This window comes from Myiozetetes cayanensis, unplaced genomic scaffold (assembly GCF_022539395.1).
Source record: "Myiozetetes cayanensis isolate MyiCay16 unplaced genomic scaffold, myiCay2020 scf13, whole genome shotgun sequence".
NCBI classification, from domain to species: Eukaryota; Metazoa; Chordata; class Aves; order Passeriformes; family Tyrannidae; genus Myiozetetes; species Myiozetetes cayanensis.
Genome location: NW_026086937.1, coordinates 21,869,887 through 21,896,587, shown reverse-complemented (window position 1 = coordinate 21,896,587; position 26,701 = coordinate 21,869,887). Strand labels below are relative to the sequence as shown.

The 26,701-nt window shown below is 45.9% G+C and overlaps 1 protein-coding gene across 4 annotated transcripts; it reads left to right on the top strand.

Annotated features, from left to right (window-relative positions):
• The first annotated feature begins 721 nt into the window (after positions 1-721).
• On the top strand, positions 722-26,497 carry SMC4 (structural maintenance of chromosomes 4). Of its 4 annotated transcripts, none has more exons than XM_050308492.1 (24): positions 722-754; positions 3,001-3,196; positions 4,273-4,451; positions 5,040-5,231; positions 7,032-7,208; positions 14,984-15,148; positions 15,439-15,566; positions 15,770-15,910; positions 16,029-16,179; positions 16,516-16,680; positions 17,460-17,693; positions 18,271-18,456; positions 18,742-18,903; positions 19,049-19,274; positions 19,376-19,452; positions 20,231-20,383; positions 20,473-20,599; positions 21,360-21,549; positions 22,020-22,164; positions 22,781-22,954; positions 23,393-23,575; positions 24,106-24,338; positions 24,680-24,863; positions 26,200-26,497. In XM_050308492.1, exons 2-24 carry the CDS (start codon positions 3,067-3,069, stop codon positions 26,419-26,421), a joined length of 3,924 nt encoding a protein of 1,307 aa, XP_050164449.1. In that variant the 5' UTR covers positions 722-754; positions 3,001-3,066; the 3' UTR covers positions 26,422-26,497. The 4 variants fall into 4 exon arrangements, with proteins under 4 accessions (XP_050164449.1, XP_050164448.1, XP_050164450.1 ...); XM_050308491.1 differs by lacking the exon at positions 722-754 and adding an exon at positions 2,337-2,412; XM_050308493.1 differs by lacking the exon at positions 722-754 and adding an exon at positions 2,378-2,412 and having other exon boundaries at positions 3,006-3,196; positions 4,276-4,451.
• The last annotated feature ends 204 nt before the right edge of the window (positions 26,498-26,701 follow it).

Sequence of the window (26,701 nt, the reverse complement as noted above, 5' to 3'; positions counted from 1 at the left end):
GATAATCCCGCCTCTCCCGCCCGTCTCCCGTCGCCTCGGGAGCGGCGGGACCCGCTCCCCCCGCGCCCAAGCGCCGCCGTCTCTATGGCGACTTCTCGCGAGACTCCATCATCATCTTCTTCCTCCTCCTCCTCCTCCTCGCCCTCCGCCACCTCACGAACAGCCCCCCCCTCCCCACCCCCCCGAGGTGCCACGGCGCCGCCCGCTAATTAGTAAAACCCGCTTCAAAACCGCCGCGCGCCTACCGTTTTTATTGATTTCTTTAAAAATTTTTTTTAACTTTTAAAAAGTTCTTTTACAGTTTTTTTTTTGATTATTTTTTTTTTAGCCATTTTTAAACCGGCGCGAGTCGCCCGGCAACCGAGCGCCGCCCACTGACCTACTTCCAAAATTAAAGCTAAACCCTCTCCGCGCGGGGAACGGGCCGCGGGGGTCGCGTCCGCCCCCCGCCCCGACCCCCGAACGCCTCCCTTCGCCCCGGCTTTGCCCCCGGGCGGCCGCTCCCGGCGGGTCCGGGGCTCGCTGCCCGCCCGCGGTAACGAACACAAGATGGCGGGCGGGGCGGCGGTGCCGTTCAAACCCCGGGCCCGGCCCCTCCCGTCCCAGCCTGCCCCGCGCTTTTCTAACGAATTTCGGTTCGAGTTCGCCGTTTCGGCGCCATTTTCGAGTGTGGAAGCGGCCGAGCTTCCAGAGCAGCCGCGGCCGCCCGCGCCGCCGCCGCCTCGCCGGGGCCGGGAGCCGCCGGGACGAGCAGGTACGAGCTCGGCGGGAGGAGGCGGCGGGCGGTTCGCCCTCAGGGCAGTGGGGTCGGGGGGGCTTCGCCCGCGGGGGCAGAGCGGCGGAGGAGGTGCCCTCAGAGGGGCTGCGCCGGGCTGGGGGTGCTGAGGGGAAAGTGCTGAGGGGGAGACAGGAGTTGTTGAGGGCAAGGGCAGGGGATGCTGAGGAGAAGGGTAGCGGGTGCTGAGGAAGGTGCTGAGGGGAAAGACAGGGCTCCTGGAGGGGAAAACGGGGGTGCTGAGGGGGAATATGGGGTGCTGAGGAGAAGGTGCTGAGAGGGAATATGGGGTGCTGAGGGGAAGGGCAGGGGGTGCTGAGGGGGCGGCGGGTTCTGCCCCGCGCCTTCCTCTCCCACTTCCCCCTGGCCCTGAGGGAGGAGAGGAGGCGGCAGCGCCTCTCCCGCGGCCCCGCCGAGGCTCTCCCCGAGGGCTCCGGGCTCGGCGGGGCCATCCCGGCTGCTGTCGGGTTTGGGGAGGGGGGGTCACACCGGGGCTGTGCGGCCCGAGGGTCTCGCTGTGCCTTGGGGACCCTCGGAGACCCGGCGAGGACGGGAACGCGTTTGAGTAGCGGAGAGACCCGATTTTAATCTGCTTAGAGCAGAGACCCTTCTGCAGCCAGCTCTGCTTTGATGCTTGAAGGATGAGAGAGAAGCCCTAAGGAAACCCTTACCGACTGGCCGCTCACTTTAGAAGAGTTGGACTCGACGATCCTTGCGGGTCCCTTCCAACTCGGGATATTCTGCGACTTGGAAGGAGCCTGACAAGGGCGCAGTCGGGCTTAAAAAAAGCCCCGAGTTTGTCCCTGACAGGGGTTGTCGCAATCAGATTTAATCGGCTGTTAATAAGGAAGCTTTTCTGTCCGTCCCTGGCTCTTTTTTTTTTTTTTTTTCGCCATCCCCGTCAGAAAAACGGCGCTTGGCAGGAGCCCGTGGAGAGATGCTTTTACCAAACACCTTCGAGCTGGCCCGGGGGAGGGGCTGGGCACGAATTTGTTAAATTTGTTGGACACTATGTGGCAGCTGATTTATCGCGATGTAAAAGCTCGAGGTCAAGTAGTTCGGCTTGTTCGTTCCGTTGAAGTATCTGAGGAGGGGGGAGGGAAGGGTTGGGAAGGTAAATAGGTCTATATTGCACAATTCTGTTGGAGTGGAGCGGTTCGGGCGGAAAAAAAAAAAAAAAAAATTGTGGTGCTTTGAGAGGCTGTAATTGTCCGAGACAGCCATTGCGGAACATTTCTGAACGGGGGCATAGGCTCAAATCGCCCGAAAATGAGTTGCGTCTCTCGTTTCCCCCCCTCCCCCATTGTCCCAAACGAAGGGCTCTCATGAGAGTGTGGGTTGGGGGTAGGTCTGCAAACGTCAAATGATTGGCACCAATTGTAAGATGACTTTCGAACCACGTCAGTTTTTTTTATCTTGTGAGAAGTAAACTTTCTCATGTCTGTTTTTCTGCGAACTCACTTCGCCACTTGCTGCGATTTCAGCTCTTTGGGGAGAGTTTCGCTCCTGCCCTCGCCTTTTCTTCTCCTCGGGTGCTTTCTGTTTCTCCGTTCGGGGAGCTGTGCTGAAGTGCCAGCTGATGGCTTTTGTAACGCTCGCTCTTGCTCAGTTAACTTTAACATCACAACTAGATGAAGGTATTTCGTTTTGCTTTCTCTGGGAAACGTTGAATGCTGGCAGGAGCGGCCGTGTTGTGTTTTGTGAGATAAGTGTGTTGATTTAAATTGTTTAAGAGTCCAGTCTTTGCCATAATTGCGCCGGTCTTTTGTTTATCTGTGTATCGATGTATAAATATTTAGCACGGATTTATTGAAAGTAGAACGAGTGTCGGCTCTGAAATGTAAAGAGTTCTTCCAGGAGAGCACAAACATGTGGCTACTCGGTTTGTTATTCGAATGTGTCTTTAACCCTTTTGCCCCCAGCATCACGGGGACTTTCTCTGAGCAAAGTCACAGCTCTGAACGTGTCCCTGCGAGTTTTCAGCAGGTAGATTCGGGCTGTTGTTACAGACTAAGCTTATCCCGTGGATTTTGGGGGGGGTTGTACTGTATCTGAAAGTATATCCTGATCTTGATATCTTGTTTCAAACGTGGGTATTTTTGTCTTCTCAACACCTCTAGTCCTTAGTTTCTAAGTGAGTCAAACAGCTGGGCAGACGTGTAGGTAAATTCCTTGGGGGGCTGTAGATCAGTGCTGAGATCACGGGGTTCTCTTGTTTGTGTTAGCAAAGGAGATAGATCCCGTCGGTAGTTTGAGTGCTTGCAGTGGAAGGGGAGCGGCCGACAGGGATCATGGCAAGCAAGAGCAGCAAAACCTCCACAGCAGCCCGTGGGAAGGGCAGGGAGCCCTTGGACGAGTCCTGCAGTGACATGGAAGTGGAAAAGGAAGGCAACAAGCAGCTTGACAAAGGTGCTCCTCAAGGTAGGTCTGGCTGTCGGTGCTGATGTGAGGAGGTGGTAGAGCCTTTTAGCAGCAGCTGAATTTACCAGTTGTTCCCTTTTACAAAGGAAGGCTGAAAGCCTTGTTTAAAGTGCTTTTAAAATTGTAAAAAAGGGCTTGCAAAGAGTTAAAGGGTTTGGCCCGGTACAAGTGCAAAAGCAATTTGTAGACTTTCTCCTAATGAAGCCTATTTCATATTCCTGATCTGGAACATTGTGCTGAAGATTGTGGTACAACAGCAGGATTTTTCAAATTTATAGGCAGCCAATGGTATGGGATTTCTTGGAATGGAATAAATGTCAAATTTATTTACTTAACTCTTAAAATGATTTGACTTTCTTTTTCGTGAAGCAGTGTATTTTCTTGAGTTCCTCGAGCTGAGTTTTTGCAGCAAAAATCTGGCCCATCAGCAGCTGTGGGACTCTTTAGGTAGCCAGATGTGCAGTTATTAAAGGAAGGTACTTGACAAATAGATGAGTATCTTGAAATGAGTGGCAAAAACTGCTGCCTGTTTGAAGAAGGAGCTGCCGGTGGCTGTTGAAAAGCTGCTTTGCTGATATCCAGGGGGCCAGTTTGTTTTCGTAACAAACTTCCTGTCTTTGCAGAGCAGTTGTGCTGTCATTACAGCTTTCAGAGCCTCGTGCATAGCTCCCCAAACCTTGCAGAGGGACTCGTGAGCACGCCTGAAATGTGGCTTTGCACTTATTAATTAGAAAAAACTTGGCCTGGTTGGGATTTGCAGCCTTATTGTGCTGGTTGGAGCTGCTGTAACTGCAGAGTGCCTGGTAAAGTGGGTTGGAATAAGAATTACATAATGAAGGAACAAAGCCCCCCAGTGCATCGCTGGGACATCTGAAGTATCTCTTAAAAAAGCTTCAGTTGGTGGAAAGAAGGATTTTAATTCCACTTAGCTGGTGTCAATAATTCCAGGCCAAAGTGGAGGTTTGGTTCCTATAGAGGTGATGTTTGCTTTTTCGGCTGAACATTTGAAAAGGTGTCAAAGTCATTGAGAGTCATTTTTTTTTATTCCCTTTCTGTTTAACTCGGCTGGTTTTTAGCAGTGTCAGATGAGGTGGTGGATACTCGAAGTTTAGAAGAGATTTTGGGTAGCATCCCTCCTCCCCCACCTCCAGCAATGACCAATGAACCCGGTGCTCCTCGGCTCATGATAACTCACGTTGTAAACCAGAACTTCAAATCCTATGCAGGGGAGAAAATTCTGGGACCTTTTCATAAGGTATCTTTCTTTTCCCTTAAGTATTTTTTTTTAAATGAGGGTAAGGCTTGGCTGGGTGTTAGTATTCCTTGCTGTATTTTCATGTGAGCTGACCTCAAAAGAACTGAAAGAAATTTAAGCTTTAGAAATGCTTCTGTAGCAATATTCTAAATTTTCATTATTGGACAGTAGAGAAAACAGTTAAGTGCCACTTTCTGATCCTGCACAATTTAAATTTGTCAGCACAGCTTAGAAAAGCCCCCTTTGCTCTTGATTTCGTTTGCTGGGGAACTTTTAGGGCCGCGTTTGAAGAATGAGAATATTTTTTAGTGCCCACAAGAGACTTACGTGGCTAATCATGAAACTTTCCTTGCAAACATGCTGGCCAAGAGCAGCTCAGATGCAGAGGGCTGAGCTCAGCTGAGCCGGGGGGGGTTCTGAAGCTGTTGTGCCTCACCTTTGGCAGCCCAGGCTGAGCTCTCAGCCGGGCAGCAGCTGCTCAGACCCCCAGGACGGGGTTTCAGCCGCTCCCAACGCACCGGTGAATGCTCTGGGCACCATCTCCTCCCCCCTCACGATCACTTCTGCTTCTTCCCTTGCCCTGGGCAGCGTTTCTCGTGTATTGTCGGCCCGAACGGCAGTGGCAAATCCAACATCATTGACTCCCTGCTTTTTGTCTTCGGCTACCGAGCCCAAAAAATCCGCTCCAAAAAGCTGTCGGTGCTGATCCACAACTCGGACGAGCACACGGACATCCCGAGCTGCACGGTGGAGGTTCACTTCCAAAAGATCATTGACAAGGTAGGTGTGCTGCAAGCACCGAACTGGAGCCTTTTTATCCCCTCTAAGGCTTTGAAAACTTTGACTCTTTGCTTATTTTAGTTGGAGCTGGGGGCAAACTTCAGAGCATGATTAGTTTACCTTTGGGATGTAAACCATCAGTGTTAATTAACTTTAAAAAATCCTCTATTGAGTGGTGCAGCTCTTAAATTATTAGCAGGGATTCTTTTTTTCTTTTCTGCAGGACTGGTGTGTGGTAAATGTCTGTTTTAAAGCTATTTAAGAATATGTATTAACCATTTTAAGAAGAAGTCGTTTTAGACTTGTCATCTCATTTACCTCAAGTAAATAAAACTTATTTCTGCAATTAAAAGGAGCTCTAAAATTTTTATAAGTCTGTATATTTAGACATGTTACATATATTCTTAAATTTATAATATGAGCACGTGTATTAAGAAATAAAACCTATTTAGGCCAAACTCTTGAAACCAATTAGAAACTATTTTAGGTTATCCAAATTTAGAAAAATATATAATGAATCTGAAACTTATTTACACTTTATGTACTGTAAACATGCCTGCAATTTTAAAGCAGATTTTTCTTCAGAAATTCTGGATCCCACACCCTAGCACTAAATTTTTTTTTAATCTGATGTTTTGTTTCAATGAAATTAGAAAGTGTTGGCAAATTAAAAAAAAATATTTATTTTGCTTGTCACTTTGGGTATTGATAAAAATTTCAGGGTTTTTTTAGTTGAGTTATTGCAATTGCAGTACAGGGAATTTATTTCTCTTAATTTAAATTGAATTTTTGTGCACACATCCAAGCTGTTTAATTGGGGGTCAGTGAAAACAGTGGGAAGTGTACTTTGAAATTTCAAAAATGGTGTTAACAAAGTGACAATATTCATTGCCTTTGAGTGAACTGTTTTAAAAGACATTTATTTTTTTCTTTTGACTTGACATATATAAACAAAACCATAAGGGGTGTGTTTCTAAATAACCAGATCCAAAAATTATTACATTTCTTCTTCCCCCCCCCCCCACTTGCCTTTGTGTTAACATCTAGAAACCAACTTTCTGATCTCAAACCCCTCTGCATGTGCCAGAGAGCACTTGGGGAGCCTGGGGGTTAATGTGGGGAAGTGGGAGGCCAGTTGAAATCTTTTACAAGCAGCTTGCAGCAGTTTTCACTTTTTCAAGCCCAGTCCCAGCTTTCTTTGGGTTGCAGCTTTGGAGGTGCATCGAGGCTCTCTTTTGCAGCTGCTGATGTCATGTTTGTCACATCTTTCACGTTTGCCTTTTTTATCTTCTCCACTTTCTCTTTAGAGCTGCTCAGCTCCAAGCAGCTCCTTTTCCAAGCCCTGGGAAAGAGGGGCTGAAAATGCAAAGAGCAGTCAAGGCACTCAGGGCTTCCCAAGCTGAGCCTTCCAGGGTGGGATGGCACAGCCTCCCTGCATTTTAACTGGCCCTTTTCCTCTGGGATTTGGAGCAGTGCTAAAGAGAAGAAATGAAGGGTTTGCAGAGCAGTATCTTCCAGTAGAGGTGGGAAAGGCACAAGATGAGGGCAATTCAGTTTAAACAATTTGGGTTTTTTTTTGTCTGGTTCTCCAAGGTTTTTTTTTATATTTTTTTTTTAAATTTTTTTTTTAATCTTTTTTTTTGAGATGCAGCTTTAAAACAGTTCCCACTGGTAGCACATCTCAGAGCCCAGCTGACTTAAAACCTGAACATGATGAAACTTCTCTGCTCCATTGTGAAATATGAGGTAAATGCACTGATAGAGCAATTGCTTCTCTGGCTTTGTGTTTCCCCAAAACAGGAAGGGGATGATTATGAAGTCGTTCCTGACAGCAAATTCTGTGTGTCTCGAACTGCCTATAGAGACAATTCCTCTGTCTACCACATCAACGGCAAGAAAAAGACTTACAAAGATGTGGGAATTCTGCTCCGGAGCCACGGCATCGACCTGGATCATAACAGGTTCTTAATTTTACAGGTTGGTGGATGAATAAAAACCAATTTAAAATTATATTCCCCCCCCCAAAAAAAAAAATCTTGTCTGAGTTTGCAACCTTATTCTGGAGGCCTTAAAGTCCTGTAGCAGCACATCATGGTTTGCATGCTCTGCTGCAGATGCGAATCATTATCTGCTGCTTTAGAAATTCAAGGCACAGAAGCGCTGGAAGATCCTGCTGGCACTTTTGCTGCTCACAAAGGTGCGTTCCTGACCAGTGGATGGATGGAAGAGCCCTGCCTGTTCCGCCCTAGCAGCACGTAAATATTGGTGTGGTCAAATCAACCTGCAACCCCAATATTATTGTGCTGCTTCAGCGTGGCAGAGAGTCAGCAGCTTGGTGGTGCCTGATGGTTGTGCTCCCATCTGCAGCTCCTGTGTGGCTTTGCTGGGAAGTAAGTATGGAAAAATGACCTGTGCAGGGAAAAACACGGGTGGTGTGCCTGCTGTTTACACTTGAGCTGCTCTAAAGGACTCAGGGAAGGGCAGGTTTGTAGCCAGTTCAGGCTCTGGTTTTCAAAGCTCCAGTTTGCAACCCATGCTGGGAAAAATAATCACAGAATTTGTTAATATAATATCATTTATATTCATCTTTGACCTTAATACTGGGAGGCTTGCTTGCTTCTGTTTTAAAGGCAGGCTGAAGAGAACCACATTGATTTTTAAATTTTTTTTTCTTCTAATTTTCAGATAATGAGAATTTTGCTATGTGCCAAACAATTAGTTGAAATGTAAATGAAGTACTTGCTGGAAGTATTTAAATATTAATTAAATTGAATAACTATTTCTGCAATTACCTGTAATTATTTCACCACTCACAGGTCCCAAATCTCCTCTGGCCTAGAAATCAGTGAAGAGCCTCCCAAGGCCTGAAATATTTTAATAGAATTTCTTTTAGGCCTCTTTCTATCAAAAGGCCTTCCAGTTCCCCTCTTAAAAAAAAAATATAAAAAAAAAATAAAAAGCTTGTAGCTGGGTGGCTGTGCTTGCTTCACTTCCTCCAGCCTCTCTGTGCCGGCCTTTCTTACAGCTACACCCACAAAAAGAGGAGATTCCTGTTTGCAAACCTCCCTGCCAGTTCTTTATTTCCTCCACCCCTTTATCCCTCTATTTTCTCTTTCAAGATGTTACCTCTAAGAAAACAACTGTAGTAAATACACCCTTTTTTTGGTTTTTTTTTTGTTTTTTTTTTTGGTTTTTTTACACAGTTGTTCTGAAGGATCATTGTGCCAAAATTTCTAGAAGGGAGAGAATGTGAAGTGAAAGGTGAAGCTGGGTAGGAATGAGGGTGTAGGGACAAAGCTCAGTGCTGGAGAACATTTAGGAAGGAATATTACTTTTTATTTTATTTTTTTCCCCCCCCAAGATGTGATTTTTCTTCTCCCCCTAAGTGTTTCCCAGGAATGAAAAGAACCTACCTTTTCCTAAAAGCTGGACTTTCATGCTTTCCACCCCTGCCAAAGGGAAACAGGGGGAGGTAAAGCCAATTTTAAGGCATAAAACGATAATTCCCACTATTATTTTTTAATTTCATCCCACCAGACTCGTTGTCTCAGGAACAGAGATTTTCTGTTTCTTCAATCTTTCTGTCTGAGGGAAAGTCCTTTCTCTTTGTACAGCAGGTTTTGTGCCTTTTTTAATGTGAAAATCCACTGATTTGATCCTTCAAAATTGCACATTTGCAGGTGGGAAATGTAGCAATGTTTTCCACAGAATGACAGCAGGACTTTAAACCCCAAACCCTAAAAAAATTATTTGTAAACGAGACCATCTAAACCTGAACTGCTGTCCCCAGAATTGTTCTTTTTCCCCCCTAATGTTTTTCAAATTATTTAAAAGAGAAGGGATAAATAACAGGTTTATTTGGCTTTTACTCTTTTTTTTTTTTTTAATAGCAACACTAATAATTTAATTAAACTGAGCTTAACCTGACACCAAATATTTCTCATTTAAAATCAGTTCTAAATCTGTCTGATTTTTGACTCTGTCAGTGGGGTATGATTTAAAATACTTAACCTCTACTACAGATTTTGGGCAAAAAATGTTAATTAAGGCTTATCAAAGGCTGGCTTGGGTGTGGGACACAACATTCCCTGATTAGAACTAAAGAATAAGTTGTAAGAGATCGTGTCCTACATGTGGTAACAACACCTTTAGGTACTTGATTTTATCTTGCAAGCACAGTTAGCATTACCCAATGGAAAATATTTGCTTTTTACAACACTGCTCTATATTTTTTTTTGCTTCCTTCTCCCCACTTCACCCCCTATTTTTCAGGTTTTTTCTGCTGATTTTGGTGGGTTTAGGTTACAATTTGAAAGCTTAGGCCAAGCTGAGTTTTGTTGTAGGTATTTCTGCTGGTGCCAAAGTGAAAATATTCAACTCAAACTGCTGCTGACTTCTGTGAGTAACAAGTACAGAAAACACCTGTGGGAAGGCAGAAAATGTTCTCCAACTCCTCGTTTAGTGTCACAACTCCAAATTCAGTGCCTGAACTCACCAGTGGGAATAAATCTGGGTTTGAAATGGTTCTGCTCACAGGGGGGTGTTGCCAACATAAACCAGGAGGAGTTTGTCACTTTTGTGCTCCTTCAGTTCTCCCACCCTGGTAAATGTTTTTAATAAATCGTTCTGTGCTTTTAGTTAGGAACAGACAATTACTGAGCATTATTGTAGTGATATAATTAATGACAGTGACTCCTGAACAGGCTGACCTTGAGGGGCCAAAAACCTCTCTGGCTCTTTATTAATAATTGGGAATTATTAAAGAGGTGGGAGCACTGGAAGGAATGGCAGTTTGGGACAGGGCAGGGGGCAAGTCTGGGAGCAGAGACAGCAACACCCCTGAGGTTGGGGCTGCAGCCAGAGAAGGACAGCCCATCCAAAAGGAGCTGGAATTCCAGAGGGAACTCCCATCCAGCCCCTCTGCAAATAGATATTGTAGCAGTAATAGCACAGGACTTTCAAATCATTTTTTATTAATGGTAACAGACTTAAAGTTGATTTTTAATTTACTTAAGAAGCTCCTTAAGAACAAATGAAAACTGTTTGGAGTAAATTTTGTACTAATTACGGTAGCATCTCACTTAGGTGTGTTTGATAGACAAATTAAAATGTTCTCCTGTGATCTTAAGCTGGTATAAACAGGGATTTTCTGTGTCTGTGATTCTGGAACTGATTGGAACTAACTCTTATCCCATGGCAAGGTTAAGGAAGTTGCAGAGAGTTTTCCACCTGCTGCTCTGGGGAAATAACCTGGCACTCACTGGCAGTGTTTGGGGTGGAGATGAGGGAGAGCAGATTGAGAAAAGCCACAAATTCCCAACTGCTGGGGCTCTTCCTGAGGAGAACCCCCAGCACTGGAGCACTAGGTGGGATTATAAATGGGATTCTAAAAAACCTGTGCTGCTGGGGAAGAGAGAGTTGTTCCAGATCCCTCAGAAACCAGGGAATGTGGCAGGGAGAAGATTCCTGTGCTGGGGGCAGTGTGGGTGGCACTCAGAGGGTCTGGTACAACCCCAGGAATGTGCAGTCAGACCCTGCAGCTGGCACTGCCATCACTGCCCCGAACTCCAGAGTGACTCTGCAGTTACACCTCGTTTGTGCTCGTGTTAAACACAAGAATGGCCTTAAAAAAGCTGCTCAAATCAGGCAGATGTGCGAACAGCTGGACAAAGGCTACTTTGAAATTCTTTCCAGAGTGCAGAAGAGCAGTTTTGAGCAAACAGCTGAAGAACAGGCTCACTTTAAATTTTTCCTCCTCTTTGCACAGTAGTGACATTGTAGATTTTTATATGTGCATTTATTACTTGACTTTCTTATTTCCCACTGAGTTTATAACACTTTTTTTTTTGAAGGCAGAGCAGCAAGTTGAGTATTTGGTACTTTTTTTTTTCCTCTCCTGTAGAATCACCATCTGCTAAAACTGAAGGGTAAAAATGAGAGAGGACTACAAGCATCAAGTAATTACAGAAATAACATGGAATTGTGGGGAAAAAAATCCCCAAACAACCTGCTGTGGCTGAAAAGAGCTGTATTACAGTCCTGTTTGCAGGAGAATAACGAGGTTACAGGAACATACAGCTTCCAAAAGCCATGGATGGAGAACTGGAATTCATGGGCAAAGTTTATGTGAGGAGGGAATATGGGTCAAAACAAAGTCCAGTTGAAATTACCAGCCTGGAAAATTGAAGATACACAAATGTAGCATTTATTTTTGCCATTCCTTACTGTACTCCTGCTTAAAAAGTGAGAGCTACTGTTTTGTCAAAGTGGGAAAAAAAAACACCCCAAAGCCAAGTGTCATGAAATGAAACATTCCTGCTGTAACTATTTTAATCTGAAATTCATGATGTTTGCATTAGATTTTATTTAGTGGAGGAGGAGGAGAGAGTATTATTTAGTATAGTAGTATTTAGTATTTTATATAATCCTGCTCCATCACCATTAATCTTGTGATGCTTGACAAAGTGAAATTAAGTGTTCTGATCACTCTGCACTCAGAGGTCACTTAAATGACATGGAATTGTGTAATGCTCTAAAGTTGCAAACTAATTCGTTTAATCAGTTAATTTAATAGGCAAATTAAATGTACTTATTGACAGTATAGAGAGTTACAAGATGACTGTTACTATGTTTAATTTAATAGGCAAATTAAATGTACTTATTGACAGTATAGAGAGTTACAAGATGACTGTTACTATGTTGGGATTCCAGCAAAGTTTGCTGATCCCCAGCACCACTCAAAGATTTTGGGCTCAGTAAGAAAACTTCCTTTTATGGGTCTTTAAAAGCCTTAAAAGCTCACATGTTATAAAAAATATGCTGCCACTCGAGTGAAACTAGTGAAATATTCTTAAAATACTGAATATTAGAGGCACAGTTGTAGTATCTAAAATGTGCTTGGTGGTTTAATGTGATTTTGAAACAAATTGTGCTTTGACTCCTCCCAGCTTGGGAGGTTTGTCTGAGATAAAATGTTGCATTTTCCAGGCAGTGTTTTTTCTCAGGCTGTTCCTCCTGAGCAAACCAGCCTGATTTTCACTGCAGTCACATTGAATCTGTTTGAATCTGACTGGTGCTAACAAAGGAACCCTCCAAAAACCAAACCACAGCCACTGCAACACAGAATTCCCCTCCAAAACCACCCAAACTGCCCCGTGCTCCTCCCCCAGAGCAAATACATTTCCAGCTCCTGGGTTCCAACCTCCATCCCCAGGTTTGCAGCACTTGATTTTAAAGCTTCACATCAAGACACCAGAGATTAAGTGACAACCTAACCTTCTGGAAGATTCTCTTTACCTCCTCCCTGCCATCATTATTGTGTGGAACAAATTCCCAGTTGGTGTGACAGAAGGAAGGCTTTTCCAGTTTACTTCTTTGGAGTCCTTGCTCTTTCCTTTGGCACAACAGAAATGTAAATTGATGAAGTATTTTGAAGGATAGTTCACCTCCTGGAGAGTTCAGCTGGGCAGAGAAAGACAGGTCCTAAATTCCTGGAAGTTGCTGCTGATCCTTTTCAGCAGGGGAAATCCCTTAGGACCTTGCAGCCTGGCCTCCCAGGAGCTTTCTCTGGATTTGCCACCATTCCCTTAGGGATGTCCCCACAGATCAGGCTGAGTTTTAGAATGTCCCAGCTGTGTTTTTTTGGTGACTACCCCGAGATGTGTGTTCACTGGGCAGAGTTTGAGTTTGCCACCTCTAATAGTGCTGTCCCTGCATCCCAGTGGATTCACACTGATGGAGAAGGCTCCACCCCCCTGCATAACCTGAAATGGGGTCTGTAATTCCATGGAGAGCTCCTGGAAGGAGTGTAGGCTTGGTGGGTATGGAAACTTGGGATCCCAGACTGCTTTGGGTGGGAGGGTTAAAGGCCGTGCAGTGGCACCCGTGGCGTGGGCAGGGACACTGAGGGGCAGGCTGAGAGCTGTGCCACGTGGAGCTGTGGGGGGTGTGCAGGGGGTGTGCACTGTGGGCTGTTCCCAGCCCTTCTCCACGAACGGCTGCCTGTGCTGCCCTGCTTTCACTTTCACAAGTGCTCCCCGAGTTCCCAGGATCCTCCCCTGCACCAGGAGCAAACAGCTCTGGGGGGTTTAATCCACAATTCAGGGAAGGGCTCAGTGATGAGCACAATGAACAGTTAGGGAACAGTTCACAGTGTTAACAGCTCTGGGGGGTTTAATCCACAATTCAGGGAAGGGCTGGAGAGTTGAGCACAGTGAACAGGTCAAGGAACAGTTCACAGTGTTAACAGCTCCAACAATGCCCAGCTGTAAAATAATATTACAACTATTATTCAGGTATTAATTCCTAAATAGTTTTACTCTTGATAAGAAGACAATCCAAGTATTGCCATTAATGAGCTACAGAGAAACCTCTTCATCATCTTTCTTAGATGGCTGTGGTTCAGAGATGGTTAATTATATTTAGCCAAATAATTAAAAAAAAAGTTGACTCACATTCCTTTGCTTGTCCAGAATTCCTGATTTTTCCTGTTAAATCCAGGGGAGTTTAGGTGCTGGAAATCAGGGATATACATCTAGGGTAGGAGATTCTCAGTCTTGATTCTCAGCATCTGAATTAATCTTCCCTGTGGTTGTTTTTCCTTGCATGTAAACAGAGGAAATGCTTTACTGCAAGAAGGAAAAATAGAGGCTTGTGACAATTGCACAGAAATTTGGGAGCTGCAGTTCCCTCCCCATGAGCTGACACAGTTTTTGGTGTAGAAACCCTTCATTTGTGGCAGGGCAGCAAATGGGCAATTGGGATTTTAGATGCTGCAGTTTTTGGAAAAGTGATGGTTTGGCTTTTTGAGATGGGTAAGAAATCAAAATGAAGAGTTTGGTTGGGTTTTCTTGTCAAACCTGCTGACCCTTTACAGGCACAGTGGTAACCAGGAAATAAAACCTTGGCTGCATTTAACATCCAGAATTCTGAATTACAGAAAACCCCTCTGCCTCTGTGTTTTACTCTAACAACAGAATTACTCACAGCAAAGGCTCACCTGAGTAAATACCAATTCTTAATGTTGTAAACTTTGTAAACATCCACTTTTTCTGTTCTACCCAACTAAATACTCACTATTTGGAAGAAAACCTGGTGTCCCTAAGTGTCATTGTGAACTGAGTGTGTGCAACTAAATCATTTGGGCAGAAATGGTCACTGTGATCTGAGCAGAAAACATCAATAATTGAGTGGTTTGTTGGGTAATGATAACAAACCAAACAGTCTGATTGGCTCAGCTTGATCCTCCTAATTCTGATTTTTAAAAGTAGCAAACCACTGTTACTACTCACCTCAGTGATTCAACACTGATGCTGGAAAATCAAACCAAGGAAGCCTCAATTAAAGGAATTCCAGCTCCAGTTCATCCCTCAGGTGTGATTTTATGGAAGAGCCTTCAATCCTGATTAAACTGCCTTCAGCCTACTGAGAGCACCACCAAGGCCATGCTTTATTCTCCTCTTCCTTTTTTAGGCTGGCAAAACACCTTTGGAATCTTTAGGGAATTGAAGGAATGGATACACCTGAAGGTTGGCTCCAGAAGAGCCTTGGAGGAAATTTCTATTTCTTTAGACCTTTGTTTTCCCAAATGCACTTGATGATCTTGGAGGTCTTTTCCAACCTTAATTATTGTGTGCTATTCCTGCTGGAATAATTTTGATCCCACAGATATTTCTGTTTTCCCACAATACACATTTCCCTCCAGCAAAAAAAAAAATAAAAGCAAAGAAACCACCCAAGTTTTCTTTTCCAAGGGGGAAGTGGAACAGATCTCGCTGATGAAGCCCAAGGGGCAGACGGAGCACGACGAGGGAATGCTGGAATATCTGGAGGATATCATCGGATCTGGGAGGCTGAAGGAGCCCATCCAGACCCTGTGCCGCAGGGTGGAGATGCTCAATGAGCTCAGGGGACAGAAGGTGAGGCCTGGCAAGCTTGGAGTCAGCATTTCTGCTGAAAATTTCTGGGTAAATCCCCCCCCTGTTGCAGACTGGGTTGAAAGGCCAACCAAAGATGTGCAGGTGCAGAATGAACTCCCAAAGGTGGGACTGTGGAAAATAACCCTGTGTGTGTTATCTCAGGATCCCCTCTCAGAGTTAATTCCTCACCTCCAGCTCTCCAGTCAGAAGCTCCTGGGAGGTTTCTCCTCGTGGTTTCCTCCTCCAGTGCTGGCTCTGCCCCAGCTCTGCCCCTCTGTGTTTTTTTGTAGTTAAATCGAGTTAAAATGGTGGAGAAAGAAAAGGACGCCTTGGAAGAGGACAAGAATCAAGCCATTGAGTTTCTGTGTCTGGAAAACAAGATATTTAAAGAGAAGAATCATATCTATCAGTACTATATGTAAGTTATTCTCTAAAGCTTTGGGGGGGATTTAGAGGGTGGGGTTAAACTCAGCTTCAGTGTCTCTAATTAGAAATGTTTTGCATTTCTTAATGAATAATTAATATTACAGTTTAATACTTTATATACCCACATTGTTGACACTGATGCTTCATGGAAAAAAAGTGGAGTTTGGGGGTTTATTGTTGTTTTTTTTTTCCCAGCCATGACCTAAAGAAACGAATAAAGGATCTGGAAATGCAGAAAGCAAAAATTAATGAAGAAACAAAAAGCATCAATGAGAAAAGCAGTAAACTTGCAGAGGAAACCAAAACCAAAAATAAAGCTCTGAAAGAATTTGAAAAGTAAGTATTTTGGGGGTATATCCACCAATACTGTGTTTTACATGTTAAATTCTCTGTGCTCCACTGACATTATTCTTGTACTGCATGAAATGGATCATTCTTTATTTTTTTCCTTCAGGAAATTCAATAAAATTACAAAGTTCATAGAGGAAAATAAAGAAAAATTTAATCAGCTGGATTTGCAGGATGTGAGAGTGAGGGAAAACCTAAAACATGCTAAGGGCAAGATGAAAAAACTGGAGAAGCAGCTTCAAAAGGACAAAGAAAAGGTAACTGAACCATAACTTGATTGACTTGGAGAAGTGTAAAGGATTGTGAGAACATCCTCATGCAGCTGGCAGAAAAGAGAAGAGACACCAGTTGCAGTTTGTGCAACAAAGAAGATGGAAAAACGGGGTTGAGGTCATTTTAATCAGCTATTTTAAGTCCTTCAAATCAGCCAGAGGTTTTGGTTGCCATCACTTCAGGCAGCAGTGCATGATGTCCCTTGATGGAGCTAATTTAGTGGGCCTGTGTTAGCAGGTTGTGATCTTGGATCAAGGGGGGAGTGAGGAATTCCCTGGGATTCCCTGGGAGAGGGAATTAAAAACCTTTCCCTTCCCCAGGTAGAAGAACTGAAGAAAGTCCCTTCCACGAGCACCAAAACCATCGACGAGGCAAAGGCAAAGAAGGAGCTCCTGGAAAAGGCAAAGGAGAAGGAGGAAGCCAAACTGCAGCAGATTCTGGCCAGCCTTCAGGATGAGACAAAAGAAATTCGGAAGGAAAAAGAGGTTTGGACAGTTGTGACTTGGGAAACTTGCTGTGTTAACCTCGCACTGCTGGGGGAAACGGTCACAAAAAGCTCATGAAATGCCATTTTCCATGACAGTTCCACTGTTTCACGTGTTACTTCAGTGCAGCCTCACTGGGAAGTTAATCCTCAATTTATAATTACAGCTAAATCTTTCTTGTCTGCCCTTACAAGAGCCCACTTGTCTGATCAAGTGTATCATTCATATATTTATATTAAATAATCTTACACTTCCATTATTTGCACTTTCATTTTCTCCCACCAAACCATTTAAGCCAATATGTTGCTTAAAGAAAGATATTCTGGAATGGGATGTTCCAAACCTTTCCAGCTGATAATCTGCCTCTGAATTAATGGACAACTACTCCAACAGCTGGTGGCTGTTGTTGAAGCTGTTCAGTCACTGAACACCTGGAGGCTGGAGATTTATCCTGTCAGTTTGGGGGTTATTTTCTGTACTTGGAAACGTGGGTTTGAGCTGTAATTTAGCACAAATTGAGCAAATGATACAAAGCTTATGTGGAAGCATTCTGTGATAATTCCCTGAAGTTCTTTATAATTAGCACAAATTCCTTGTTTAATTTCCCCCCAGAATATGTTAATAAATGAAGAAAGGCTGTTCTAGAGCACAGGGCTGTTTCCTGCTGCCAGCAGAGCTGTAAAAGCACCTCCCATTTCCCCTCTCTCCTCCCCCAGTGGGAGTGCTGTGAGAACCCCCAGAGCTGTGGGGCTGAGCTGTCCCCTCGGCTGCTTTTGCAGGCCAAGGAGCAGGAGCTGATGGAGTTCAGCAAGGAGGTGACCGAGGCCCGGTCCAACGTGGAGCTGACGCAGTCGGAGCTGGAGATCCACCTGAGCAGGTACAACACGGCCTTGGCCCAGCTCAGCCAGGCCCAGGAGGCCCTGAGGAGCACCTCGGACACCCTGAGGGACAGGAAAGCTGCCATCAAGGACATCTCTGGGAAACTGCCCCGGGCTGAGCAGCAGCTCAAGCAGGTGATGATTGACTTTCCTGTTTCATCTCTTTGAGTCACAACACAAACCAGAGTGAATTGTTAGCACTGATCGTGATGCAGAGAAACCAAAAAACCTCTAATAGAACATTCAAACCCTGTATTCTAATCCTCAGTTCACTGAGGGAGTAAGTACTGGGTTTCACACTTATTTTGGGTTAAGCCAATGTTAACATTGAGCACTGAAATTCCATCCTGCATATCCTTGCAAGGGAATCAGATTCACTATCCCACTGAGAGGTGTTCAAATAAAGAAGTGGGTGTATTTCTGAGCCTTCTTCAGGGTGGGCAGGCCCTGGCACAGCTTGACCACAGAAGCTGTGGCTGCCCCAGCCCTGGCAGTGTCCAAGGCCAGGCTGGAGCACCCTGGGACGGTGGAAGGTGTCCCTGCCCGTGGCAGCGGTGGCACTGGATGGGCTTTAAGGTCCTTCCAACCCAAACCATTCTGGGCTTATTTGAATTTCATTCCTTGCTCCTCTCTTATTCCCCAAAATAAAATGCCTGAATCCAGTAGCTTTTCCTGAGGCTGAGACAGTGTCTTTCTTCCTCTGAACCCCCAGAAAGAGCTGGCCCTGGAGAAGCTGGGACGGGAGGAGCTGGGGGTGAAGGATCTTGTGCGGAACCTGCGGCGAAAAGTGGAAGAAGCCAAAAGTTCTTTAGCACAAAGTCGCAGTCGAGGAAAAGTGCTCGAGGCTCTGCTGCAGCAGAAGAAAGCTGGGAATATCCCTGGACTATATGGAAGACTGGTACGTTTTTAGGAGGCTCTTGTCCTTTTAGGCTTAAACTTTAGAGGAACTGAGTGGTGTTTCTGTGACTGAGTAAATGTAAAATGTAAATGTAAAAGTGCTGGGTTTGTATTTTGCAATTTTTTCTCCACCTGTCCATCCAAGGAGAATTTTCTCTGCTTCAGCAAAATCAGTTTGTTCAGTGTATATACATTTAAAAAAAGCACAGATTTACTAAACAGGATAAAACTCCAAGAGCAGCCACAGCTGCCAAGCTCATCCATGTGCTTCCACCCCCATCCTCAGGGAGACCTGGGAGCCATCGACGACAAGTACGATGTGGCCATTTCCTCGGCATGTGGAGCCTTGGACCACATTGTTGTGGACACCATTGACACTGCCCAGGCCTGTGTGAACTTCCTGAAGGCAGGAAGGGTTGGAGTTGCCACCTTTATAGCCCTGGACAAGGTGAGTCCCAGAGCTTGGGCAAAACTAATCGTTTCACTGCTAATTACAGTCTGATTGTGTTTGCTTTAAAGCCTTAGAATGATGCAATGACCTCAGCATTTCTCCTAAAGGGTGGCTCATTCCTTTATTTCCTTTGTGCCTGTAGATGACTGTGTGGGAAAAGAAAGTGGGAAAAATCCCAACTCCTGAAAATACCCCCCGGCTGTTTGACCTGGTGAAGGTGGAGGACCGGAAGGTTCGCTTGGCCTTCTACTTCGCTCTGAGGGACACCCTGGTGGCCAAAAACTTGGATGAGGCCACCAGAGTGGCATTCCAAAGGGATAAAAGGTGGAGGGTGGTTACACTGCAAGGACAGATCATCGAGATGTCAGGTACTGCAGCACACACTTGCACTTTTTTGTACACTTGCACTGTGTAGATGATACCGAAGCCCAATGTGTTCTCTGACCCCTTCTCATCCCCTGTGCTGCAGGAACGATGAGTGGGGGGGGGAAGGTCCTGAAGGGCAGGATGGGATCCTCTGTCGTCATGGATGTCTCAGAAGAAGAGGTTAGTACAGAATCCTATTGGAAGGGGAATTCCCTCAGAGTTCCTTAGGGTTTGTGGGGGTGCGTCCTTTGAAATCAGCAGGAGCAGGGAACAATGTGGGATGTAAGGTGCACTAACAGGGGTTTATAGAGCCAGAACTCACAAGCTCAGCAGAGCTTATGGTGCTCTTAAGTGCATAAAGGGGTGGTCAGGTGTGGGCAGGGGCTGCCCAGGGAGGTTTGGAGTCCCCAGCCCTGGAGGTGCCCAAGGCAGGACTGGACTGGCACTCGGTGCTCTGGGCTGGGGGAAAAGGTGGGCATTGGGCACAGGGGGGGCTCGATGACCTGGAGGTCTTTTCCAACCTCAGTGACTCTGGGATTGTGTTTTTTCACAGCCCATTATTGAATGTTTAGTCCCACAGTGCTGCCTTTGGTAGCTTGGGCACTGATTGGGAGTAGGGATGAGGACATGGAAGATGTGGATCATAAGGAACCACCTCCTGCAGAGCAGTACAACAGGAAACACAGGGTTGGGCCCTCACTTAAGATTTGTCAAGGAGTGTCAGAACTTTCCTACCAATTTGCTTTCAGGAATACTTCGGCATATCAGGATGCAGTTTGCTTTTTCTTCTGAATTCTTTTAGGTTTTAATCTGTATTTCCCCCCATTTTTCACCATTAGAGCTCGTGGCAAATTACCAAACTGCCACCTTTTTACTCCACTTGGTCCTTGTGCTTGAGGAGCTCACAGACTGCTTTGTTTGTGGCAGTGAGAGCAGGTAAATGATCCTCTCTCTGTAGGTCAATCAGATGGAGGCCCAGCTGCAGAAGGATTGTAAGAGAGCAGCACAGTGCGAGGAAGAGAAATCCCAGCTGGAAGAGGCCGTAAGGAAACTGCAGCAGGAGATTCGGGAGATGAGGAACACCTCGGAGAAGTACACGGCCAGTATCCAGGTGAGGAGTGTCCTGGGGCCCTTCCCAGCCCCACACAATCCTGGGACAGTCCCAGGACAGCAATCCCAACCCTCCTGTGCTCTCCCCAGAGTTTTGCTGAGCAAGAAATTCATCTGAAAAACCAAGTCAAGGAACTCGAAGCGAACGTCGTCGCTGCTGCTCCCGACAAAACCAAACAGCAGCAACTGGAAAAGGCCCTGCAGGGTTATAAGAAAGGTACATTTTGTGGGGATGGGGTAGAGATTAAAATGGTTATCAACATAGGAGGGAATGGTTTGGGCTTTGTGCTTCAGTTCTGCGTCTTGGTTTGGGCCCTCATTTCTTCTAAGGGGGTAGGGTAAAGGTATTTCTGGAGATTAGAGAGTAAAAAACAATTCTTTTTTTTTTTTTTTCAGTTTCTCAAGCTGAATTAAACATTAATTGTGGTATTTTGTTTCTCTGGTTAGATTTTTATGGCTGTATGACATACAGATTCATAGGGGAACTGAGTTTAATTGGAACCAGTGATGAGATAATGTTATTAAAGTCAAGTTTCTTTCCGTATTCTAGACTATTACATGAGTATAAAATAAATCCCCTGTAGTCTGTGGTGGGCACACATCCTTTTGAAATGTGCAGTAACTGCACAGTAACACCAGCTCCTGAGCAACAGTTGGTGGGCAGTTCTTAAAATTTAACCTTTGAGCATTTTCTCATTAAATAAATGCAAAGAGCGAGCCTGGAATAGCTGCTCATGCTCTGTCTTGTGTATTAAAGTACCCTGTGTCCATGAAATAATCCAGTTAAGTGTTTAGGGGTGGTATTTTTATGTTTGTCACAGTTACACTCACCATTTTTCACAGTATAAACAAACATGTGCAGCTTCTCAATACAGTAAAAGAACAAGAGTAAATCACCTCCATCACTTCATGACTGAAATCTTGGTGTCAGCAGTCCCAGGGGTGTCACAGGGATTAACCCCCTTTGTTCCTGACAGATTATGAGCAGCTGGCTGAGAAAGCCCAGGAAATGGGAAATAAAGTGAAAGAGCTGCAAAACCTCATCATGGAGACCACCAACCATAAAGTGAAAGCCCAGCAAGACAGGATTGATAAGATTGACAAAGAAATAGATGAATGTTCCTCAGCCATCACCAAGGCCCAGGTGTCAGCCAGGACTGCAGACAGGTACAGCAACACAGCCCTGGAGGAGCTCGAGGGAAACACCCTTTGGTGGTTTCTGATAGTTTCAAAGGCACATTTGATCAGCATTTCTCTGAGGTCTGCCTGGCACTGAACTGTCGTATTTCAGCATAAAGATCCAAACTGCCATGCACTGGAGCACTTCAGATCTGAGGGGGCTGATTCCTGACCTGTCAGGAGAGAAAATGGGGTCCATTTTTTGTGTTAGCTTAGCAATCCATAGTGAATATTTGGAACAAATGTCCAGTCTGGCTCTGAGAGAAGAAATGAAGTCATTTAATGAGGGTTGGCTGCTCTGAGCTTAAGGAAGACACCTCTGTTTTCCTTGGATACCTCAGGAGTGTGGCAGTTGATGCTTAAACAAGCACCTCCTCCTGGGCTGTCTCTGTGTCTCTGGGTAATTTCTGTCCCATTTGCCCTTGTTTGGGGGCACAAACCTCTCTGTCCCCCTGCAGGAACCTGCAGAAATCCGAGGAGGCCCTTCAGCGCACGCAGAAGGAGATGGAGGAGACCGAGAAGGACATCAAAAACCTGACAGCAGAGCTGAGCACGCTGGAGGAGAAAGCCACGGAGGTGATGAACGACTGCAAGCAGGCTGAGGTGGGTGGCACCTCCAGGTAAACCAGGGTGATGATTTACATCCTCACTGTATCCCACATACATCCCAATCCCACACAAATGTCGTTGTACAGCTGCACACTGACGTTCCAGGGAATGACAAGGGTATATTTTTGGTTTTTATACTCACCTGGAAATTTATCTTGACCCAGTTTGTTGAATATTAGAAAAAAACTTACAGTTTCCTTGGGGAAACTACTGTATTTAAATCTGTAGGGTTTTTTCCAGTTATGTGGGATTTTAGTGTCCCATCTGGATTTCTGAATGTGAGGGAGGGAAAACAACCAGGATGGCTGAACTTCTTCCCAATACAGCTTGAGTTTTGAGCATCTCTTTCTCTAAAACTGCCTTTTAGCTAAACATGTGTGAGGGTAGGACTGGAGATTGTAGTGTGATCAGATCAGGAATGAAAACACAAACTGCAGCCCATCTTCAGTCACTGCCCAATTCAGGGAGCAGTTTATAAATCCAAGGCTGTGTGTTTGTTTCCATCAATCCCTGTGAATAACCAAGGTGAAAACAAACCCACAACCCAAGAGAGGGGTGACATTTTTGCAGGTGACTGATGGATTGCCCTGTTTTGGTGATTTCTGTCCAGGAAGCTTTGCCAGCAGTGCAGGAGGAGAAGAAGAATTTGCTCCAGGAGATTGAAAAGATCCAGAACGAGGAACATGAACTTCAGAGTGAAGCTCTGAACATCAAACTGAAAATCGAACAAGTTGACAGTCACATCTCTGCCCACCAGGGAAAGGTTAAACACTGGCAAAAAGAGGTAGGGAGATGGTTTAGTTCCTAAAACTTCAGTCATGGAATTGTGGGATGGTTTGGGTTGGGAAGGGACCTTAAAGCCCATCTCATTCCACCCTGCCATGGGCAGGGACACCTCCCACTATCCCAGGTCCCAGCTCCATCCAGCCTGGCCTGGGACACTTGCAGGGATGGGGCAGCCACAGCTTCAGCTCACAGGATGAGCTCATTAACATCTCATTAGAAAACAGGTAATTTGGGAGCAAGCTCCTCTTGAGCTCACAGTTCAGTGGTGTTTATGCAGGAACAGGATAACAGGATAAAAGGATATTTATTGTGTTTTTCACATCCTATTTAAAGGGGGTTGTGAGGAACCCATGAGTGTCTGCAGAAGCTTCACTCTGTACCAGCACAGAAACACTTGGGATTTTCCCAGGTTCCCAGTAATGGTGTTGCTTTGCAGATCTCCACGCTGTCCCTGCACTCCATTGACAACCAGCCCCCCGAGGAGCTGCCCGTGCTGGGGGCGGAGGAGCTGGAGGCGCTGCAGGACCCCAGCGTGGTCACCAAGAGGATCGCGCTGCTCGAGGCCCAGAGGCACGAGATGAAACCCAACCTGGCGGCCATTGCTGAGTACAGGAAGAAGGTAAAGCCTTCCAGGGCCATCCCATCTCCGGGAATTCCAGCCAGAGGAGTCCTGTTCCTCAGGGGAGCCCCGTGGTTCCTGTCACCAGCCCGTGTTTGTCAGCTCATCCTCAGCCAAGGCTGAAGGTGGTTTTAGGAGCTTCCATCAGCCTTCTGTATTCCACACCATCAGCCCTGGTGATCTTGGAGGTCCTTTCGGGCCTAAATGATTCCCTGAGTCTCCTGTCAATGTTTTATTTATAGTCAGGTCTTCACAGCTGAGACAGAAAAACTACTGGGAGTTTTTTCTCCTCACTTCAATAATAGTGGACCATCCATCAGGTGGAATATTTTTTTATTTTACCACGATTTTTCCCTCAGCAGCAGAGGAGAAAAGAGGAATGATGTTTGGTTTTTTGTTTGTTTGAGGGCTGTTAGCCTGAAATTCCTGAAAGAGGAATTTTCAAACGGTAGGAAAAGTGGTTTAAAACATAAATTGAGGAGGCAGTTGTTTAACTGCATTTTTGTGGTGCTGTTTGTGCTTCCCTGCAGGAGGACCTGTACCTGAAACACGTGGCAGAGCTGGATGACATCACCACCGAGAGGGACAACTTCAGACAGGCCTTTGAAGATCTCAGGAAGCAGAGGCTGAACGAGTTCATGGCAGGGTTCAATCTCATCACAAACAAGCTCAAGGAGAACTACCAGATGCTCACCTTGGGGGGGGATGCTGAGCTGGAGCTTGTGGACAGTCTGGATCCCTTCTCCGAGGGAATCGTATTCAGGTTGGTCAAAATAAAGAATTGTCACATTCCTTTTTCCAACCTGTTTTTAAAGGTGATCATCAGTGAACCAAGACAGGCTCGCTATTGGCAAGGTACTGACAGAAACCACAATTTTTAGCTGTGGGATTCATTTTGCTGGAGGAACTAACAGCAGTTGGAAAGCTTTGACCTCATTTGGCAGTGCTGAATTCCCAAATCTGCCCAGGGAATGGGGGCACTCGTGTTGTGCCACAGCCGCTGTGAGGAGCGTGTTTGGAGCACTGGGGAGGGGAACCCCAGGAGCTGTGGGGTGTCCCAGCAGGGGGCCTGGGTGTGGAAGTCATTCCCCCCCTGTGTTGCAGCGTTCGGCCTCCCAAGAAGAGCTGGAAGAAGATCTTTAACCTGTCTGGGGGGGAGAAGACGCTGAGCTCGCTGGCGTTGGTGTTCGCGCTGCACCACTACAAACCCACGCCCCTGTACTTCATGGACGAGATCGACGCCGCCCTCGACTTCAAGAACGTCTCCATCGTGGCCTTTTACATCTACGTGAGTACCGGGGGCACCTCTGGCAGTGCCTCCTCCCCACACACAGACTGGCAGCAGCTCCAGCCACACTGAAATCTGCAGCCACAGTGGCAGCCGCAGCTCCGGAGGAAGCAATTTCCAAAAGTGCTTGGAATTTTGCTTTCTGCCGGTTCTTTTAAGCTCCTGAGTTTGATGATTCCCCAAAGTGAGGGGACTAATAGAGGATTTACGAGTGTTTTCCCTCCAAATTGTGTTTCAGAAGATGCCTAAAGAGAGCTGGAATTTGCCAAAGGAGCTGCATCTCCATGTGCTGCTTCCTCTTTAAAAATCTTCCAAACCCTCAGCTCCTGTGGGCTGGAACACACAGCTGACTGAGCTCTTGGTGATGTCTCCATGTATCCAAGCTCCTGATCTCTCAGGAGCAGCCAAGGTTCCTTGGATTCCAAGGATTTATACTTCCAGTCATTCCCATGAGCTGTGTCCCATCAGTGTCTCTGATCTGTCTTGATTAGTAGTTTTTCTCATGCCTTTAAAAGTCCTGCCCTCACCATATTTAAGCAAAGCAAACCTTTCCAGCTCCAGTTGTGGCTGCCAATTAAACCTGGGCTGTTGAGAATTATCCCAAATGTCACCACCAGTTTTGGGAACAGATGGCAAAGATTAGGAGCAGCTGCTTTAAATTAGGGGAACACCTGCAGGTTCCCTGCCTGCAGCTGCAGGTTTGAACTTGGCTTCCCCAGTGTTTCCACAAAGGAGGGTCCCCACCCACAGGTGAGCCAAGGTTTTAATTCCAGCTGCAGTTTACACTGACACAGCCAGTTAAAACCCAGGACTGAGTTTAGCTTTTAAATGCAGATTTAACTTAGTGTAGGTTGTGTTGTGTGCACAGCTTTGAACTTCCACGAGCAGCCTGGGCTGGGGGAGGTGTCCCTGCCCACAGCAGGGTGGAACTGGATGGGCTTTAAGGTCCCTTCCAACCCCAGCCATTCCATGTTTCTGTCCTGGAGAAAAGGGGCTCAGCCCTGAACTTACCCTGAGACTGGGGGGTTCTTCAGCACAGAATCAGGTTTATTTCCAAAGCATCACCAAGTTCAGACACTGTTACCTGTTGTGTGCCTCAGGGTCACACAGCACAGGGTTTGCTTTCTCCTCTTCAAATCCATGGAAATTGATTTTCCTGGGTCACTCTCAAAGCAACCCAGGTGACTCCCCTCCGGCCTTGTGGAATTCCTGGAAGGAGAATGGGAACAGGAACGCTGGGGCTGGTGATGACTCCTCAGGCCTGTCCCTGGCCAGGGGGCTCCCCCAGGACAGAGCTTTGGGAATGCTGGGCATTAACAACTCCTTTGTGTTTCAGGAGCAAACCAAGAACGCCCAGTTTATCATCATCTCCCTGCGGAACAACATGTTTGAGATCTCGGACAGGCTCATCGGCATCTACAAGACCATGAACACCACGAAGAGCACGGCCACCAACCCCAAAGCCATCTCCCTGAAGGGACTGGCTGAACTGGCTGCCCTGGAGGGGGGAGCCCAGAGCCAGGGGGGCCCAAGTGCCCTCCCCTCTGCTGCTCTTTAGGTCTGTCTAAGCTACTCTTGCTTTGGTTTGTACATTTTGTTAATAAAATCCCCACCTCAATAAAGTCCACTTTTATATTAAACTGCCCTGTAGAACCTCTCCATGAGGGGCCAGGGGAGGGTCTGCAGGGAGGTGCTGGCCAGTCCTGCTGTAAGAATAGGCTTTATTGGGAGGCAAACTCAGAGAATACACGGGGAGAGTTACAGGAGTCAGTCAGTGGTAAAGGCACTTTCAGTTCCTGGGATAAAAAATAAAGTTGTGTTAGAAATTCTTTAAAAAG